General features: G+C 36.3%; 5 protein-coding genes across 5 annotated transcripts; all 5 read right to left on the minus strand.

Annotated features, from left to right (window-relative positions):
- Positions 1–912: 912 nt before the first annotated feature.
- On the minus strand, positions 913–7,262 carry LOC130417413 (E3 ubiquitin-protein ligase TRIM47-like). The gene is made up of 6 exons (XM_056742977.1): positions 6,827–7,262; positions 2,181–2,410; positions 1,899–1,994; positions 1,454–1,687; positions 1,208–1,355; positions 913–938 (listed from the first exon to the last, which is right to left on the minus strand). Exons 1-6 carry the CDS (start codon positions 7,203–7,205, stop codon positions 913–915), a joined length of 1,113 nt encoding a protein of 370 aa, XP_056598955.1. The 5' UTR covers positions 7,206–7,262.
- LOC130418511 (tripartite motif-containing protein 16-like protein) lies at positions 4,171–6,821 on the minus strand. The gene is made up of 6 exons (XM_056744719.1): positions 6,635–6,821; positions 6,355–6,450; positions 5,944–6,177; positions 5,699–5,846; positions 5,576–5,614; positions 4,171–5,164 (listed from the first exon to the last, which is right to left on the minus strand). Exons 1-6 carry the CDS (start codon positions 6,677–6,679, stop codon positions 4,641–4,643), a joined length of 1,086 nt encoding a protein of 361 aa, XP_056600697.1. The 5' UTR covers positions 6,680–6,821; the 3' UTR covers positions 4,171–4,640.
- A 700-nt stretch (positions 7,263–7,962) lies between the features above and the next one.
- Positions 7,963–10,000, minus strand: LOC130418518 (tripartite motif-containing protein 16-like). The gene is made up of 6 exons (XM_056744729.1): positions 9,883–10,000; positions 9,601–9,696; positions 9,188–9,421; positions 8,943–9,090; positions 8,820–8,858; positions 7,963–8,408 (listed from the first exon to the last, which is right to left on the minus strand). The coding sequence occupies exons 1-6, from the start codon at positions 9,943–9,945 to the stop codon at positions 8,185–8,187; spliced, it is 804 nt and encodes a 267-aa protein (XP_056600707.1). The 5' UTR covers positions 9,946–10,000; the 3' UTR covers positions 7,963–8,184.
- A 2,026-nt stretch (positions 10,001–12,026) lies between these two features.
- LOC130418512 (tripartite motif-containing protein 16-like protein) lies at positions 12,027–14,670 on the minus strand. Its single transcript, XM_056744720.1, has 6 exons — positions 14,493–14,670; positions 14,213–14,308; positions 13,800–14,033; positions 13,555–13,702; positions 13,432–13,470; positions 12,027–13,020 (listed from the first exon to the last, which is right to left on the minus strand). Exons 1-6 carry the CDS (start codon positions 14,535–14,537, stop codon positions 12,497–12,499), a joined length of 1,086 nt encoding a protein of 361 aa, XP_056600698.1. The 5' UTR covers positions 14,538–14,670; the 3' UTR covers positions 12,027–12,496.
- A 1,150-nt stretch (positions 14,671–15,820) lies between these two features.
- Positions 15,821–17,817, minus strand: LOC130418519 (tripartite motif-containing protein 16-like). The gene is made up of 6 exons (XM_056744731.1): positions 17,741–17,817; positions 17,459–17,554; positions 17,046–17,279; positions 16,801–16,948; positions 16,678–16,716; positions 15,821–16,266 (listed from the first exon to the last, which is right to left on the minus strand). Exons 1-6 carry the CDS (start codon positions 17,801–17,803, stop codon positions 16,043–16,045), a joined length of 804 nt encoding a protein of 267 aa, XP_056600709.1. The 5' UTR covers positions 17,804–17,817; the 3' UTR covers positions 15,821–16,042.
- Between the last annotated feature and the right edge of the window lie 1,056 nt (positions 17,818–18,873).

The raw sequence follows: 18,873 nt of genomic DNA on the forward strand, positions 1-18,873 counted from the left end.
TTATAAGCCATTTAGCAAAAAAACAGACTTATCTGACAACACATTTTTAGTTTTTAAGGGCATATCTTATGTTTACAAATTCTGTTTGAAAACTTTGCTTTACACACACCTTCCCACGACCTCCTTCCTGTTTAAAAGAAATTACATAGTTGTTGGTGAAAGCTGATTGGTCAATCCGTTGCCAAGGAAGAGAACCTTTTACCAAAGAGAAACCTTTTGGGAGGCCCATTTCTCCGATCTGCAGAGAACCCTAACGTTACTTGAGAATTTTCCTAAACATTATATTTATAAATGCATCAAAGTAAGACCACATTTCAATGGCTGGATCACTGATCTAAGGATACAAGTAAAGTCTCTCAAATTTATGAAAAGTAAAAGGGCCTCTAATTTTATTTCTATTTTAGATATGCTTTTGTTGTTAGATTAAGACCTCTCATCTTTATTTATTTATTTCTATTTACAAATGTTTGTTAAGATGTTCTTGTTTTGATATTTGTACAATAAAAATAAAATAAAACTTGAGAATTTCCTGGTTCGTGCAAACATGTAAACAAGTGCACTAGATGGCAGTCAATAACTTAAAAAGACAATATAATGCAAGGTGCATATCAGCCTTACGTTTTAAAATGAAACAAACTGATAAATTGTTCTCATTGAATGCACTGTAAATCGCTGTGGGTAATTGAACAAATGTCAATGTTTGTGAGACCAAAGGCTAATTTCAGTAAATAAAATAAAGCTTCAAGTTTTTTATGGACATATTTGTGGAAGGTAACATAGAATATATAATTTACTGAAAGAAGACGGTCTTTTTGTTACTATACAGTATATATGTGATAACATTGAGTGTGCAAATATGTGTTTGAATATGTGAACACTTTATAAATTGAATTCCCTCTGTTCTATGGTTATCTATTTGATGTCATAGTTATGATTCTCTGTGGACAGACATCGTATGCACATTCATTATGATTGAGTAACATTCTAGAGGGGGTTGTCATCATTACTAAAATCCATAATATTGCTGTTTAATTAACTCAAAATAATACCTTCAGTATGTGTCTGTGTGTTTGATGTGACTTACATTTTTTGAATGTCTCCCTGGTTGTGAGTTCAGGACAAACTATGTATCGGAAAAAATTGTCATTGATCAAACATTCAGAATGCAATAATCTTTCTAAATTTCATAGAGTAATAGATGCTTTACCTCTATCAAACGTCCTTTGGATACGTTCTCTGCACAAACACTCCAGTTTCTCTCTAATTTTTTGAACATCGTCAAGTGAGAGGAGAGAACTGACAGTGATGTTGAGTGAGTCTGGAGATCCAGGAGGAACACAGAGAGACTGGAAACTCTACACAGACACAGACACAAAACATATTAAATACAAAACATACATGTGAAACACATTCATCCCTTTTCACAGACCACTGCCCTGTTTTTCTCTGTTACCTGGAGGAAATGGATGTGATCATCTGTGTGTGAAAGCTGCTCAAGCTCAGTGTCTCTCCTACTCAGATCATCAATCTCCTGCTCCAGACGCTTCAAGAGTTCTTTAGCTTGACTCACTGCAGTCTTTTCCTGATCTCTGATCAGCTTTATCATCTCAGAGCGACTTCTCTCAATGGAGCGGATCAGTTCAGTAAAGATCCTCTCACTGTCCTCCACTGCTGCCTGAGCAGAGCGCTGTTACGACACACACAAACACACACAGAGTGGTGAGGTGGGGTGAGGGGTCATCCGTATTGATCAATTCAAGCTCTTACTGTTTCTTCACACAGTCTGTTATCAACAGTGGACTTTCGTGGGACTGTAAAGTGCTCCAGAACTGGATTCCTCACCGAGTGTGAATCATCTCTTCCAGCAGTAAGCAGTTGTTTTTCTGATCAAAACTCACCTTATGAATCTCTACAGCCTCTCTCAACTCCTGAAACTCCTTTTGTCTCTCCTGAATCCTCTGCTGGTATTCTCTCTGTATTTCCTTCAGTTGTTTCTATTGGAAATAATTATAAATCAGACAAACTTTACATAAGAGTACATTTTTTAAAATCAAATAAATAATGATAGGCCAATAAAAGGCCATAAAGATGTTTATTTGTGTAGCTAATCATTTAAAGAAACATGTATTATGAAGCAAAACTGTTCTCATAAGCCTACTGTAAACATCAATCGATCTTACCTGTTTCTCGGTTCTTTCTGCTGCAGTTGATACAGTATCATGTTTGTTGTGTTCATCCACCATACACAGATAACATATACAGCACTGATCACTACGGCAGTAAGTCTCTAAAAGTTTATCATGTTGAGGGCAGATCATCTCCTGAAGTCGTCCAGTGGCATCAGTCACTTTGTGACGCTTTCCTGAATGAAGTTCTTCATGACGCTCAAAATGAGTTTGACAGTAAAGAGCTGAGACACACCAGACAGGATTTGACCTGTTTGTTTTCTCTCAGTACAGATGTCATACTTCAAATTATTTGCTTTCCTTGTTGTCATGATAGAATAGCAATGATAAATGACAATTACAGTAAAATGCATTGCTACGTTCTTAATACAACTATTATTTAGTAGCCTACATGTAAACAAAAACATACAGAGAGACTGAAATACTTAGCAAAAATTTAGCAAAAAAACTGCCTTATCTGACAACACATTTTTAGTTTTTAAGGGCTTATCTTATGTTTACAAATTCTGTTTGAAAACTTTGCTTTACACACACCTTACCACAACCTCTTTCTGGTTTAAAATAAATTACGTAGTTGTTGGTTAACGCTGATTGGTCAATTCAGTTGCCAAGGAAGACAACGAAAAACTTTTTGGCACGCACATTTCTCCGACCTTTGGAGACCCCTAACGTTACTTTAGAATTTTCCTAAACATTATATTTATAAATGAAGATGCATCAAAGTAAGACCACATTCCAATGGCTGGTTCAATGATCTAAAGATACAAGGAAAGTCTCTCAGGTTTATTAAAAGTAAAAGGGCCTCTAATTTAATTTCTATTTTGGATATGCTTTTGTTGTTAGATTAAGACCTCCACTAGATCGCAGTCAATAGCTTACAAAGACAATATAGCACAAGGTGCATATCAGCCTTACGTTTTAAAAACTTTTTGTTTTCTTTAAAGACTTTTTGTCAGGACTGTTGCACGCTCTCTTAAAAATGCTTCCATGTAGATTTGCATTGTTTGTTTGTCTGCATGTAAGTTGTAATCTTTAACATGGTGTCACAATTTTATAGATTTGGCATTTGGCAGATATTTTTATCTAAAGCCATTTAGATTCCATTCAAGGTATGCCTTTTCAGTTCAAGAACGTCCTTGAATCAAACCATGCTGCCAGTCTATTTACTGAAGCTTATTAAAGCCGACTGATATGTTACAGGATTTTTACACAAATTCTGCCATTTGAGACAAAGGATTATATCTAAACACATAGCTTTATTAATATTATTTTTATTTATGTTTTTGGTTTATTTATTTCTTATTTAAAGAAAAATGATTTGTACATGTAAATCCATGTAGTACTTCGCAGTGATTTATAAAGTAACTAAAAGCAATACTTCAGTAAAAGTACAAATATCTCGCAGAAAATTACTCTGGTAGAAGTGAAAGTAACTTTTTAGAATGACTTGAGTAAAAGTCTTAAAGTAACACATAAATATTTTACTTAAGTATCAAAAGTACTTCTTTATATTAAATCTACTTAGGTATTTCAAGTAAAGTTGAAGCAAATGTGTTTATATTTTTAGCAAAAATGGTGCTTACATAGAAATTTACCACTTTGAAAAAGCTCTGTCTCAAGGTCAGTGTTTAGAACAACATAAAGCCAATTTGTTTAACTATTAAAATACAAGTTCAGAAACCACATCTTTACAACTTATAACTTTATAAAAGGATAGTTCCCTCCCACCCCAATATTATCCCTCTAAGAAAACAACTTGGAAAAAAATCTGAACAAATCTTCTTTGCATTTCCCTCACAGTAACAACACAGTCATTTTGATCATTCATTGAAAAATTGCTGTTTATCTTTAAAAGCAGCAGCACATTAAACCCTTGTATTGAAATTAATCGCAGAGAGCACATTTTGCACTTGCACATTGAGCTTTAACCAATGATTAGTTCAGCATTGTCATGGTGACCGGATCGACGACTTATCTATTTCAGTTCAGTTTCTATGCTTTTATTTGTAGTAACATACATGCTTGGGGGAAATGTATCGGAGTAAAAGCATACATTTTGTTCTGGAAATGTAGTGGAATAAAAGTCTGCAGAAATATAAAGACTCAAGTAAAGTACAGATACTACCAAAAAATACTTAAGTACTGTACTTAAGTATTTTTATTTCGTTACATTACAACACTGGTACTTCACAAAAAACAACACTGATACAGCACAGCAGGCAAAATAAGGCACAGCATGATACAATCAGCAGAACAGCACATCACTTTTTTGACTGTTAATAATGTTAAAAAGATCTTTACTTGCAAATTAATATTTACCCATGTTTAACTAGTATCACTCTGTATAAAAAACATAGTGATACAATTTGTGTTGTTAATATCAGTGATTCTCAATTTCTTTTAACTCTTCAAAATTCAGATACAACAGTAATGTTTGTAGAATTTCTGTATCATTTATACTGTTGGATCACACAGTTTCACAAATTTACAAACTCTAAACCCAGGATAGAGAGGTTGAGTGAATGTGGTGTGGACTCTGTGGATGAGGGTCATTGTGTCAGAGACGCTGTAGAAGGACAGAGTTCCTGCACTGTGATCCACATACACTCCTATTCTAGAAGAACTGGACACTAAGGGCAGGTCAGTTTCAATGTTATTGTGCCAGAATGAACAACTGAGCTCAGAACAATACAAACCCCAAGACTGATCATTACATCCAAATGAACACTCATCACCCTTTCCCTTCCTGCTGATACTCTTATATGACACTGAAATATCCACCCCACCACACCACTCAACCTCCCAGTAACAGCGTCCACTCACACCCTCTCGACACAACACATGAGGATGAACATTAAATCTGTCTGGATGATCAGAATAGCACTGGTCTTCTTCTGTGTTAGTAATCACTCTGCCCTTCTCAGACAGACGGAGACGTGTATGTGCTGTTTTTGGATCCAGAGTGACCTGATGATAATCTGATAGAGACAATATCAAAATAATCTGTATGTCAATTAGGAAATCTTAATTTCTATAATTAAAATTAAGCTTCAAGTTTTTTATGGACAGTCTTTGTGGAAGGTAACATAGAATATATAATTTACTGAAAGAAGACGTTCTGTTTGTTACTATACAGTATATATGTCATAATATTGAGTGTGCAAATATGTGTTTGAATGTGTGAACACTTTATAAATTGAAGTCCTTGTGTTCTATCTATTTGATGTCATAGTTTCGCTGTGGACAGACATCGTATGCACATTCATTATGATTGATGAGTAGTAACATTCTAGAGGGGGTTGTCATCATTACTAAAATCCATAATATTGCTGTTTAATTAACTCAAAATAATACCTTCAGTATGTGTCTGTGTGTTTGATGTGACTTACATTTTTTGAATGTCTCCCTGGTTGTGAGTTCAGGACAAACTATGTATCAGAAAAAATTGTCATTGATCAAACATTCAGAATGCAATAATCTTTCTAAATTTCATAGAGTAATAGATGCTTTACCTCTATCAAATGTCCTTTCTATCTGTTCTCTGCACAGACACTCCAGTTTCTCTCTAATTTTTTGAACATCGTCAAGTGAGAGGAGAGAACTGACAGTGATGTTGAGTGAGTCTGGAGATCCAGGAGGAACACAGAGAGACTGGAAACTCTACACAGACACAGACACAAAACATATTAAATACAAAACATAGTGTGAAACACATTCATCCCATTTCATAGACCACTGCCCTGTTTTTCTCTGTTACCTGGAGGAATTGGATGTGATCATCTGTGTGTGAAAGCTGCTCCAGCTCAGTGTCTCTCCTCCTCAGATCATCAATCTCCTGCTCCAGACGCTTCAAGAGTTCTTCAGTTTGACTCACTGAAGTCTTTTCCTGATCTCTGATCAGCTTTATCATCTCAGAGCGACTTCTCTCAATGGAGCGGATCAGTTCAGTAAAGATCCTCTCACTGTCCTCCACTGCTGCCTGAGCAGAGCGCTGTTACAACACACACAAACACACACAGAGTGGTGAGGTGGGGAGAGGGGTCATCCGTATTGATCAATTCAAGCTCTTACTGTTTCTTCACACTGTCTGTTACCAGAACTGGATTCCTCACTGAGTGTGAATCATCTCTTCCAGCAGTAAGCAGTTGTTTTTCTGATCAAAACTCACCTTATGAATCTCTACAGCCTCTCTCATCTCCTGAAACTCCTTCTGTCTCTCCTGAATCCTCTGCTGGTATTCTCTCTGTATTTCCTTCAGTTGTTTCTATTGGAAATAATTATAAATCAGACAAACCTTACATAAGAGTACATTTTAAAATCAAATAAATAAAGATAGGGCTATAAAAGGCCATAAAAATATTTATTTGTGTAGCTAATCATTTAAAGAAACATGTATTATGAAGCAAAACTGTTCTCATAGGCCTACTGTAAACATCAATCGATCTTACCTCTTTCTGCAGCAGTTGATACAGTCTTATGGTTGTTGTGTTCATCCACCATACACAGATAACATATACAGCACTGATCACTACGGCAGTAAATCTCTAAAAGTTTATCATGTTGAGGGCAGATCATCTCCTGAAGTCGTCCAGTGGCATCAGTCACTTTGTGTCGCTTTCCAGAGTGAAGTTCTTCATGACGCTCAAAATGAGTTTGACAGTAAGAGCTTAGGCACATCAGACATGATTTGACAGCTTTGTGTTTTCTCTCAGTACAGACATCACACTCCACATTTTCAGGTCCAGCATAACAGAGATCAGGACGAGCAACTTGTAGTTTAGTGTTCTTGAGTTTCTCCACCACATCAGCCAGCATTGTGTTTTTACCTAAAACAGGTCTTGGAGTGAAGGTCTGTCTGCACTGAGGGCAGCTGTAGACTCTCTTCTGATCCCAGTAATCCATAATACAGCTCATACAGTAACTGTGTCCACAGGGAATGGTCACTGGTTCCTTCAGAAGATCCAGACAGATTGAACAACTGAACTGATCATGAGACAAAGGAACGCTGGCTTCTGCCATTTCGATGTATGTAGAAAGAGTCAGTAAGACGGAAGAGAACACATGTCCATACTTCAGTTTCAGTTTTCCTGAAATCAGGAATTTCCTGGTTCGTGCAAACGAGTATCAGTTATTTAGTAAACAAGACCACTAGATGGCAGTCTTATACAGCATTATGATGAAGAAAAATGGGAGTTGGAGTTAGGGGAAAGAGAGGCCCCCTCACAGGATCAACTCACTTGTTTCCTACATCAACCTTGATTAGAATTGATTCAAGAATAGATATGAAACAGTGTATTTAATTCATATAAATAAATAATAAATAACAACTTAAATTATTCTTATTAACTGACCAAAGTATACCATTGTGAGAAGGATACTTTACATTAAAACCTACATTTTAAAGTTGGACATCTAATTTTGATGTCATTTCCACTATTGAATATATTACACAGGATTTAGTTCAATTACATCAGAAGAAAGTGTAATGAAATGACAGGAAAAACAACAGTGATCCCTTACTTTGCTTTTGTCAAGGAAAAAGTAATAAAATTACAGTAACTGATTACTTAGTAACTAGTTACACCCAACACAGACTGTAACTGTAACACTGAAGCATCTGAGCCTCTGCTCAACCTTGAATATGGACCAGTTTTCAGCACTCAAAAATGTTATCTATCTTTTATCTATACTGTCAGATCACACAGTTTTACTGATTCATTAACTCTAAACCCAGGATAGAGAGGTTTAGTGAATGTGGTGTGGACTCTGTGGATGAGGGTCATTGTGTCAGAGACGCTGTAGAAGGACAGAGTTCCTGCACTGTGATCCACATACACTCCTATTCTAGAAGATCTGGACACTACAGTGAGTTTAGTCACAATATTATTGTGCCTGTTATTGTGGCAGAATGAACAGGTGTTCACAGCCGTTCAAACACAAGGACTGATCATTACATCCAAACAAACACTTATCACTCTCTCCTTTCCTGCTGATGCTCTTATATCACACTGATATACGCACCCCTGTCACCACTCCACTCAACCTCCCAGTAACAGTGTCCACACACACCCTCTCGACACAACACATGAGGATGAACATTAAATCTGTCTGGATGATCAGAATAGCACTGGTCTTCTTCTGTGTTAGTAATCACTCTGCCCTTCTCAGACAGACGGAGACGTGTATGTGCTGTTTTTGGATCCAGAGTGACCTGATGATAATCTGATAGAGACAATATCAAAATAATCTGTATGTCAATTAGGAAATCTTAATTTCTATAATTAAAATTAAGCTTCAAGTTTTTTATGGACAGTCTTTGTGGAAGGTAACATAGAATATATAATTTACTGAAAGAAGACGTTCTGTTTGTTACTATACAGTATATATGTCATAATATTGAGTGTGCAAATATGTGTTTGAATGTGTGAACACTTTATAAATTGAAGTCCTTGTGTTCTATCTATTTGATGTCATAGTTTCGCTGTGGACAGACATCGTATGCACATTCATTATGATTGATGAGTAGTAACATTCTAGAGGGGGTTGTCATCATTACTAAAATCCATAATATTGCTGTTTAATTAACTCAAAATAATACCTTCAGTATGTGTCTGTGTGTTTGATGTGACTTACATTTTTTGAATGTCTCCCTGGTTGTGAGTTCAGGACAAACTATGTATCAGAAAAAATTGTCATTGATCAAACATTCAGAATGCAATAATCTTTCTAAATTTCATAGAGTAATAGATGCTTTACCTCTATCAAATGTCCTTTCTATCTGTTCTCTGCACAGACACTCCAGTTTCTCTCTAATTTTTTGAACATCGTCAAGTGAGAGGAGAGAACTGACAGTGATGTTGAGTGAGTCTGGAGATCCAGGAGGAACACAGAGAGACTGGAAACTCTACACAGACACAGACACAAAACATATTAAATACAAAACATAGTGTGAAACACATTCATCCCATTTCATAGACCACTGCCCTGTTTTTCTCTGTTACCTGGAGGAATTGGATGTGATCATCTGTGTGTGAAAGCTGCTCCAGCTCAGTGTCTCTCCTCCTCAGATCATCAATCTCCTGCTCCAGACGCTTCAAGAGTTCTTCAGTTTGACTCACTGAAGTCTTTTCCTGATCTCTGATCAGCTTTATCATCTCAGAGCGACTTCTCTCAATGGAGCGGATCAGTTCAGTAAAGATCCTCTCACTGTCCTCCACTGCTGCCTGAGCAGAGCGCTGTTACAACACACACAAACACACACACAGGGCGGTGAGGTGGGGAGAGGGGTCATCCGTATTGATCAATTCAAGCTCTTACTGTTTCTTCACACTGTCTGTTACCAGAACTGGATTCCTCACTGAGTGTGAATCATCTCTTCCAGCAGTAAGCAGTTGTTTTTCTGATCAAAACTCACCTTATGAATCTCTACAGCCTCTCTCATCTCCTGAAACTCCTTCTGTCTCTCCTGAATCCTCTGCTGGTATTCTCTCTGTATTTCCTTCAGTTGTTTCTATTGGAAATAATTATAAATCAGACAAACTTTACATAAGAGTACATTTTTTAAAATCAAATAAATAATGATAGGCCAATAAAAGGCCATAAAGATGTTTATTTGTGTAGCTAATCATTTAAAGAAACATGTATTATGAAGCAAAACTGTTCTCATAAGCCTACTGTAAACATCAATCGATCTTACCTGTTTCTCGGTTCTTTCTGCAGCAGTTGATACAGTCTTATGGTTGTTGTGTTCATCCACCATACACAGATAACATATACAGCACTGATCACTACGGCAGTAAGTCTCTAAAAGTTTATCATGTTGAGGGCAGATCATCTCCTGAAGTCGTCCAGTGGCATCAGTCACTTTGTGACGCTTTCCTGAATGAAGTTCTTCATGACGCTCAAAATGAGTTTGACAGTAAAGAGCTGAGACACACCAGACAGGATTTGACCTGTTTGTTTTCTCTCAGTACAGATGTCATACTTCAAATTATTTGCTTTCCTTGTTGTCATGATAGAATAGCAATGATAAATGACAATTACAGTAAAATGCATTGCTACGTTCTTAATACAACTATTATTTAGTAGCCTACATGTAAACAAAAACATACAGAGAGACTGAAATACTTAGCAAAAATTTAGCAAAAACACTGACTAATCTGAGAACACATTTTTAGTCTTTAAGGATTTATGTTTACAAGTTCTGTTTGAAAACTTTGCTTTACAAACACCTTACCACGACCTCTTTCTGGTTTAAAATAAATTACGTAGTTGTTGGTTAACGCTGATTGGTCAATTCAGTTGCCAAGGAAGAGCACCTTTGACCAACGAGAAACCTTTTGGGAGGCCCATTTCTCCGACCTGCAGAGAACCCTAACGTTACTTCAGAATTTTCCTAAACATTATATTTATAAATGAAGATGCATCAAAGTAAGACCACATTTCAATGGCTGGATCACTGATCTAAGGATAAAAGGAAAGTCTCTCAGGTTTATGAAAAGTAAAAGGGCCTCTAATTTTATTTCTATTTTGGATATGCTTTTGTTGTAAGATTAAGACCTCTCTTCTTTATTTATTTATTTCTACTTACAATTGTTTGTTAAAATGTTCTTGTTTTGATATTTGTAAAATAAAACATATAAAAAAATAAAAAACTTGAGAATTTCCTGGTTCGTGCAAACATGCGCGTCTCTCAAATAATAAACAAGTCCACTAGATTGCAGTCAATAGCTTACAAAGATAATATAGCACAAGGTGCATATCAGCCTTACGTTTTAAAAACTTTTTGTTTTCTTTACAGACTTTTTGTCTGGACTGTTGCACGCTCTCTTAAAAATGCTTCCATGTAGATTTGCATTGTTTGTTTGTCTGCATGTAAGTTGTAATCTTTAACATGGTGTCACAATTTTATAGATTTGGCATTTGGCAGATATTTTTATCTAAAGCCATTTAGATTCCATTCAAGGTATGCCTTTTCAGTTCAAGAACGTCCTTGAATCAAACCATGCTGCCAGTCTATTTACTGAAGCTTATTAAAGCCGACTGATATGTTACAGGATTTTTACACAAATTCTGCCATTTGAGACAAAGGATTATATCTAAACACATAGCTTTATTAATATTATTTTTATTTATGTTTTTGGTTTATTTATTTCTTATTTAAAGAAAAATGATTTGTACATGTAAATCCATGTAGTACTTCGCAGTGATTTATAAAGTAACTAAAAGCAATACTTCAGTAAAAGTACAAATATCTCGCAGAAAATTACTCTGGTAGAAGTGAAAGTAACTTTTTAGAATGACTTGAGTAAAAGTCTTAAAGTAACACATAAATATTTTACTTAAGTATCAAAAGTACTTCTTTATATTAAATCTACTTAGGTATTTCAAGTAAAGTTGAAGCAAATGTGTTTATATTTTTAGCAAAAATGGTGCTTACATAGAAATTTACCACTTTGAAAAAGCTCTGTCTCAAGGTCAGTGTTTAGAACAAAATAAAGCCAATTTGTTTAACTATTAAAATACAAGTTCAGAAACCACATCTTTACAACTTATAACTTTATAAAAGGATAGTTCCCTCCCACCCCAATATTATCCCTCTAAGAAAACAACTTGGAAAAAAATCTGAACAAATCTTCTTTGCATTTCCCTCACAGTAACAACACAGTCATTTTGATCATTCATTGAAAAATTGCTGTTTATCTTTAAAAGCAGCAGCACATTAAACCCTTGTATTGAAATTAATCGCAGAGAGCACATTTTGCACTTGCACATTGAGCTTTAACCAATGATTAGTTCAGCATTGTCATGGTGACCGGATCGACGACTTATCTATTTCAGTTCAGTTTCTATGCTTTTATTTGTAGTAACATACATGCTTGGGGGAAATGTATCGGAGTAAAAGCATACATTTTGTTCTGGAAATGTAGTGGAATAAAAGTCTGCAGAAATATAAAGACTCAAGTAAAGTACAGATACTACCAAAAAATACTTAAGTACTGTACTTAAGTATTTTTATTTCGTTACATTACAACACTGGTACTTCACAAAAAACAACACTGATACAGCACAGCAGGCAAAATAAGGCACAGCATGATACAATCAGCAGAACAGCACATCACTTTTTTGACTGTTAATAATGTTAAAAAGATCTTTACTTGCAAATTAATATTTACCCATGTTTAACTAGTATCACTCTGTATAAAAAACATAGTGATACAATTTGTGTTGTTAATATCAGTGATTCTCAATTTCTTTTAACTCTTCAAAATTCAGATACAACAGTAATGTTTGTAGAATTTCTGTATCATTTATACTGTTGGATCACACAGTTTCACAAATTTACAAACTCTAAACCCAGGATAGAGAGGTTGAGTGAATGTGGTGTGGACTCTGTGGATGAGGGTCATTGTGTCAGAGACGCTGTAGAAGGACAGAGTTCCTGCACTGTGATCCACATACACTCCTATTCTAGAAGAACTGGACACTAAGGGCAGGTCAGTTTCAATGTTATTGTGCCAGAATGAACAACTGAGCTCAGAACAATACAAACCCCAAGACTGATCATTACATCCAAATGAACACTCATCACCCTTTCCCTTCCTGCTGATACTCTTATATGACACTGAAATATCCACCCCACCACACCACTCAACCTCCCAGTAACAGCGTCCACTCACACCCTCTCGACACAACACATGAGGATGAACATTAAATCTGTCTGGATGATCAGAATAGCACTGGTCTTCTTCTGTGTTAGTAATCACTCTGCCCTTCTCAGACAGACGGAGACGTGTATGTGCTGTTTTTGGATCCAGAGTGACCTGATGATAATCTGATAGAGACAATATCAAAATAATCTGTATGTCAATTAGGAAATCTTAATTTCTATAATTAAAATTAAGCTTCAAGTTTTTTATGGACAGTCTTTGTGGAAGGTAACATAGAATATATAATTTACTGAAAGAAGACGTTCTGTTTGTTACTATACAGTATATATGTCATAATATTGAGTGTGCAAATATGTGTTTGAATGTGTGAACACTTTATAAATTGAAGTCCTTGTGTTCTATCTATTTGATGTCATAGTTTCGCTGTGGACAGACATCGTATGCACATTCATTATGATTGATGAGTAGTAACATTCTAGAGGGGGTTGTCATCATTACTAAAATCCATAATATTGCTGTTTAATTAACTCAAAATAATACCTTCAGTATGTGTCTGTGTGTTTGATGTGACTTACATTTTTTGAATGTCTCCCTGGTTGTGAGTTCAGGACAAACTATGTATCAGAAAAAATTGTCATTGATCAAACATTCAGAATGCAATAATCTTTCTAAATTTCATAGAGTAATAGATGCTTTACCTCTATCAAATGTCCTTTCTATCTGTTCTCTGCACAGACACTCCAGTTTCTCTCTAATTTTTTGAACATCGTCAAGTGAGAGGAGAGAACTGACAGTGATGTTGAGTGAGTCTGGAGATCCAGGAGGAACACAGAGAGACTGGAAACTCTACACAGACACAGACACAAAACATATTAAATACAAAACATAGTGTGAAACACATTCATCCCATTTCATAGACCACTGCCCTGTTTTTCTCTGTTACCTGGAGGAATTGGATGTGATCATCTGTGTGTGAAAGCTGCTCCAGCTCAGTGTCTCTCCTCCTCAGATCATCAATCTCCTGCTCCAGACGCTTCAAGAGTTCTTCAGTTTGACTCACTGAAGTCTTTTCCTGATCTCTGATCAGCTTTATCATCTCAGAGCGACTTCTCTCAATGGAGCGGATCAGTTCAGTAAAGATCCTCTCACTGTCCTCCACTGCTGCCTGAGCAGAGCGCTGTTACAACACACACAAACACACACACAGGGCGGTGAGGTGGGGAGAGGGGTCATCCGTATTGATCAATTCAAGCTCTTACTGTTTCTTCACACTGTCTGTTACCAGAACTGGATTCCTCACTGAGTGTGAATCATCTCTTCCAGCAGTAAGCAGTTGTTTTTCTGATCAAAACTCACCTTATGAATCTCTACAGCCTCTCTCATCTCCTGAAACTCCTTCTGTCTCTCCTGAATCCTCTGCTGGTATTCTCTCTGTATTTCCTTCAGTTGTTTCTATTGGAAATAATTCTAAATCAGACAAACCTTACATAAGAGTACATTTTAAAATCAAATAAATAAAGATAGGGCTATAAAAGGCCATAAAAATATTTATTTGTGTAGCTAATCATTTAAAGAAACATGTATTATGAAGCAAAACTGTTCTCATAGGCCTACTGTAAACATCAATCGATCTTACCTCTTTCTGCAGCAGTTGATACAGTCTTATGGTTGTTGTGTTCATCCACCATACACAGATAACATATACAGCACTGATCACTACGGCAGTAAATCTCTAAAAGTTTATCATGTTGAGGGCAGATCATCTCCTGAAGTCGTCCAGTGGCATCAGTCACTTTGTGTCGCTTTCCAGAGTGAAGTTCTTCATGACGCTCAAAATGAGTTTGACAGTAAGAGCTTAGGCACATCAGACATGATTTGACAGCTTTGTGTTTTCTCTCAGTACAGACATCACACTCCACATTTTCAGGTCCAGCATAACAGAGATCAGGACGAGCAACTTGTAGTTTAGTGTTCTTGAGTTTCTCCACCACATCAGCCAGCATTGTGTTTTTACCTAAAACAGGTCTTGGAGTGAAGGTCTGTCTGCACTGAGGGCAGCTGTAGACTCTCTTCTGATCCCAGTAATCCATAATACAGCTCATACAGTAACTGTGTCCACAGGGAATGGTCACTGGTTCCTTCAGAAGATCCAGACAGATTGAACAACTGAACTGATCATGAGACAAAGGAACGCTGGCTTCTGCCATTTCGATGTATGTAGAAAGAGTCAGTAAGACGGAAGAGAACACATGTCCATACTTCAGTTTCAGTTTTCCTGAAATCAGGAATTTCCTGGTTCGTGCAAACGAGTATCAGTTATTTAGTAAACAAGACCACTAGATGGCAGTCTTATACAGCATTATGATGAAGAAAAATGGGAGTTGGAGTTAGGGGAAAGAGAGGCCCCCTCACAGGATCAACTCACTAGTTTCCTACATCAACCTTGATTAGAATTGATTCAAGAATAGATATGAAACAGTGTATTTAATTCATATAAATAAATAATAAATAACAACTTAAATTATTCTTATTAACTGACCAAAGTATACCATTGTGAGAAGGATACTTTACATTAAAACCTACATTTTAAAGTTGGACATCTAATTTTGATGTCATTTCCACTATTGAATATATTACACAGGATTTAGTTCAATTACATCAGAAGAAAGTGTAATGAAATGACAGGAAAAACAACAGTGATCCCTTACTTTGCTTTTGTCAAGGAAAAAGTAATAAAATTACAGTAACTGATTACTTAGTAACTAGTTACACCCAACACAGACTGTAACTGTAACACTGAAGCATCTGAGCCTCTGCTCAACCTTGAATATGGACCAGTTTTCAGCACTCAAAAATGTTATCTATCTTTTATCTATACTGTCAGATCACACAGTTTTACTGATTCATTAACTCTAAACCCAGGATAGAGAGGTTTAGTGAATGTGGTGTGGACTCTGTGGATGAGGGTCATTGTGTCAGAGACGCTGTAGAAGGACAGAGTTCCTGCACTGTGATCCACATACACTCCTATTCTAGAAGATCTGGACACTACAGTGAGTTTAGTCACAATATTATTGTGCCTGTTATTGTGGCAGAATGAACAGGTGTTCACAGCCGTTCAAACACAAGGACTGATCATTACATCCAAACAAACACTTATCACTCTCTCCTTTCCTGCTGATGCTCTTATATCACACTGATATACGCACCCCTGTCACCACTCCACTCAACCTCCCAGTAACAGTGTCCACACACACCCTCTCGACACAACACATGAGGATGAACATTAAATCTGTCTGGATGATCAGAATAGCACTGGTCTTCTTCTGTGTTAGTAATCACTCTGCCCTTCTCAGACAGACGGAGACGTGTATGTGCTGTTTTTGGATCCAGAGTGACCTGATGATAATCTGATAGAGACAATATCAAAATAATCTGTATGTCAATTAGGAAATCTTAATTTCTATAATTAAAATTAAGCTTCAAGTTTTTTATGGACAGTCTTTGTGGAAGGTAACATAGAATATATAATTTACTGAAAGAAGACGTTCTGTTTGTTACTATACAGTATATATGTCATAATATTGAGTGTGCAAATATGTGTTTGAATGTGTGAACACTTTATAAATTGAAGTCCTTGTGTTCTATCTATTTGATGTCATAGTTTCGCTGTGGACAGACATCGTATGCACATTCATTATGATTGATGAGTAGTAACATTCTAGAGGGGGTTGTCATCATTACTAAAATCCATAATATTGCTGTTTAATTAACTCAAAATAATACCTTCAGTATGTGTCTGTGTGTTTGATGTGACTTACATTTTTTGAATGTCTCCCTGGTTGTGAGTTCAGGACAAACTATGTATCAGAAAAAATTGTCATTGATCAAACATTCAGAATGCAATAATCTTTCTAAATTTCATAGAGTAATAGATGCTTTACCTCTATCAAATGTCCTTTCTATCTGTTCTCTGCACAGACACTCCAGTTTCTCTCTAATTTTTTGAACATCGTCAAGTGAGAGGAGAGAACTGACAGTGATGTTGAGTGAGTCTGGAGATCCAGGAGGAACACAGAGAGACTGGAAACTCTACACAGACACAGACACAAAACATATTAAATACAAAACATAGTGTGAAACACATTCATCCCATTTCATAGACCACTGCCCTGTTTTTCTCTGTTACCTGGAGGAATTGGATGTGATCATCTGTGTGTGAAAGCTGCTCCAGCTCAGTGTCTCTCCTCCTCAGATCATCAATCTCCTGCTCCAGACGCTTCAAGAGTTCTTCAGTTTGACTCACTGAAGTCTTTTCCTGATCTCTGATCAGCTTTATCATCTCAGAGCGACTTCTCTCAATGGAGCGGATCAGTTCAGTAAAGATCCTCTCACTGTCCTCCACTGCTGCCTGAGCAGAGCGCTGTTACAACACACACAAACACACACACAGGGCGGTGAGGTGGGGAGAGGGGTCATCCGTATTGATCAATTCAAGCTCTTACTGTTTCTTCACACTGTCTGTTACCAGAACTGGATTCCTCACTGAGTGTGAATCATCTCTTCCAGCAGTAAGCAGTTGTTTTTCTGATCAAAACTCACCTTATGAATCTCTACAGCCTCTCTCATCTCCTGAAACTCCTTCTGTCTCTCCTGAATCCTCTGCTGGTATTCTCTCTGTATTTCCTTCAGTTGTTTCTATTGGAAATAATTATAAATCAGACAAACTTTACATAAGAGTACATTTTTTAAAATCAAATAAATAATGATAGGCCAATAAAAGGCCATAAAGATGTTTATTTGTGTAGCTAATCATTTAAAGAAACATGTATTATGAAGCAAAACTGTTCTCATAAGCCTACTGTAAACATCAATCGATCTTACCTGTTTCTCGGTTCTTTCTGCAGCAGTTGATACAGTCTTATGGTTGTTGTGTTCATCCACCATACACAGATAACATATACAGCACTGATCACTACGGCAGTAAGTCTCTAAAAGTTTATCATGTTGAGGGCAGATCATCTCCTGAAGTCGTCCAGTGGCATCAGTCACTTTGTGACGCTTTCCTGAATGAAGTTCTTCATGACGCTCAAAATGAGTTTGACAGTAAAGAGCTGAGACACACCAGACAGGATTTGACCTGTTTGTTTTCTCTCAGTACAGATGTCATACTTCAAATTATTTGCTTTCCTTGTTGTCATGATAGAATAGCAATGATAAATGACAATTACAGTAAAATGCATTGCTACGTTCTTAATACAACTATTATTTAGTAGCCTACATGTAAACAAAAACATACAGAGAGACTGAAATACTTAGCAAAAATTTAGCAAAAACACTGACTAATCTGAGAACACATTTTTAGTCTTTAAGGATTTATGTTTACAAGTTCTGTTTGAAAACTTTGCTTTACAAACACCTTACCACGACCTCTTTCTGGTTTAAAATAAATTACGTAGTTGTTGGTTAACGCTGATTGGTCAATTCAGTTGCCAAGGAAGAGCACCTTTGACCAACGAGAAACCTTTTGGGAGGCCCATTTCTCCGACCTGCAGAGAACCCTAATGTTACTTCAGAATTTTCCTAAACATTATATTTATAAATGAAGATGCATCAAAGTAAGACCACATTTCAATGGCTGGATCACTGATCTAAGGATAAAAGGAAAGTCTCTCAGGTTTATGAAAAGTAAAAGGGCCTCTAATTTTATTTCTATTTTGGATATGCTTTTGTTGTAAGATTAAGACCTCTCTTCTTTATTTATTTATTTCTACTTACAATTGTTTGTTAAAATGTTCTTGTTTTGATATTTGTAAAATAAAACATATAAAAAAATAAAAAACTTGAGAATTTCCTGGTTCGTGCAAACATGCGCGTCTCTCAAATAATAAACAAGTCCACTAGATTGCAGTCAATAGCTTACAAAGATAATATAGCACAAGGTGCATATCAGCCTTACGTTTTAAAAACTTTTTGTTTTCTTTACAGACTTTTTGTCTGGACTGTTGCACGCTCTC

The sequence above is a fragment of the Triplophysa dalaica genome, chromosome 3 (genome assembly GCF_015846415.1).
Source record: "Triplophysa dalaica isolate WHDGS20190420 chromosome 3, ASM1584641v1, whole genome shotgun sequence".
NCBI lineage: Eukaryota > Metazoa > Chordata > Actinopteri > Cypriniformes > Nemacheilidae > Triplophysa > Triplophysa dalaica.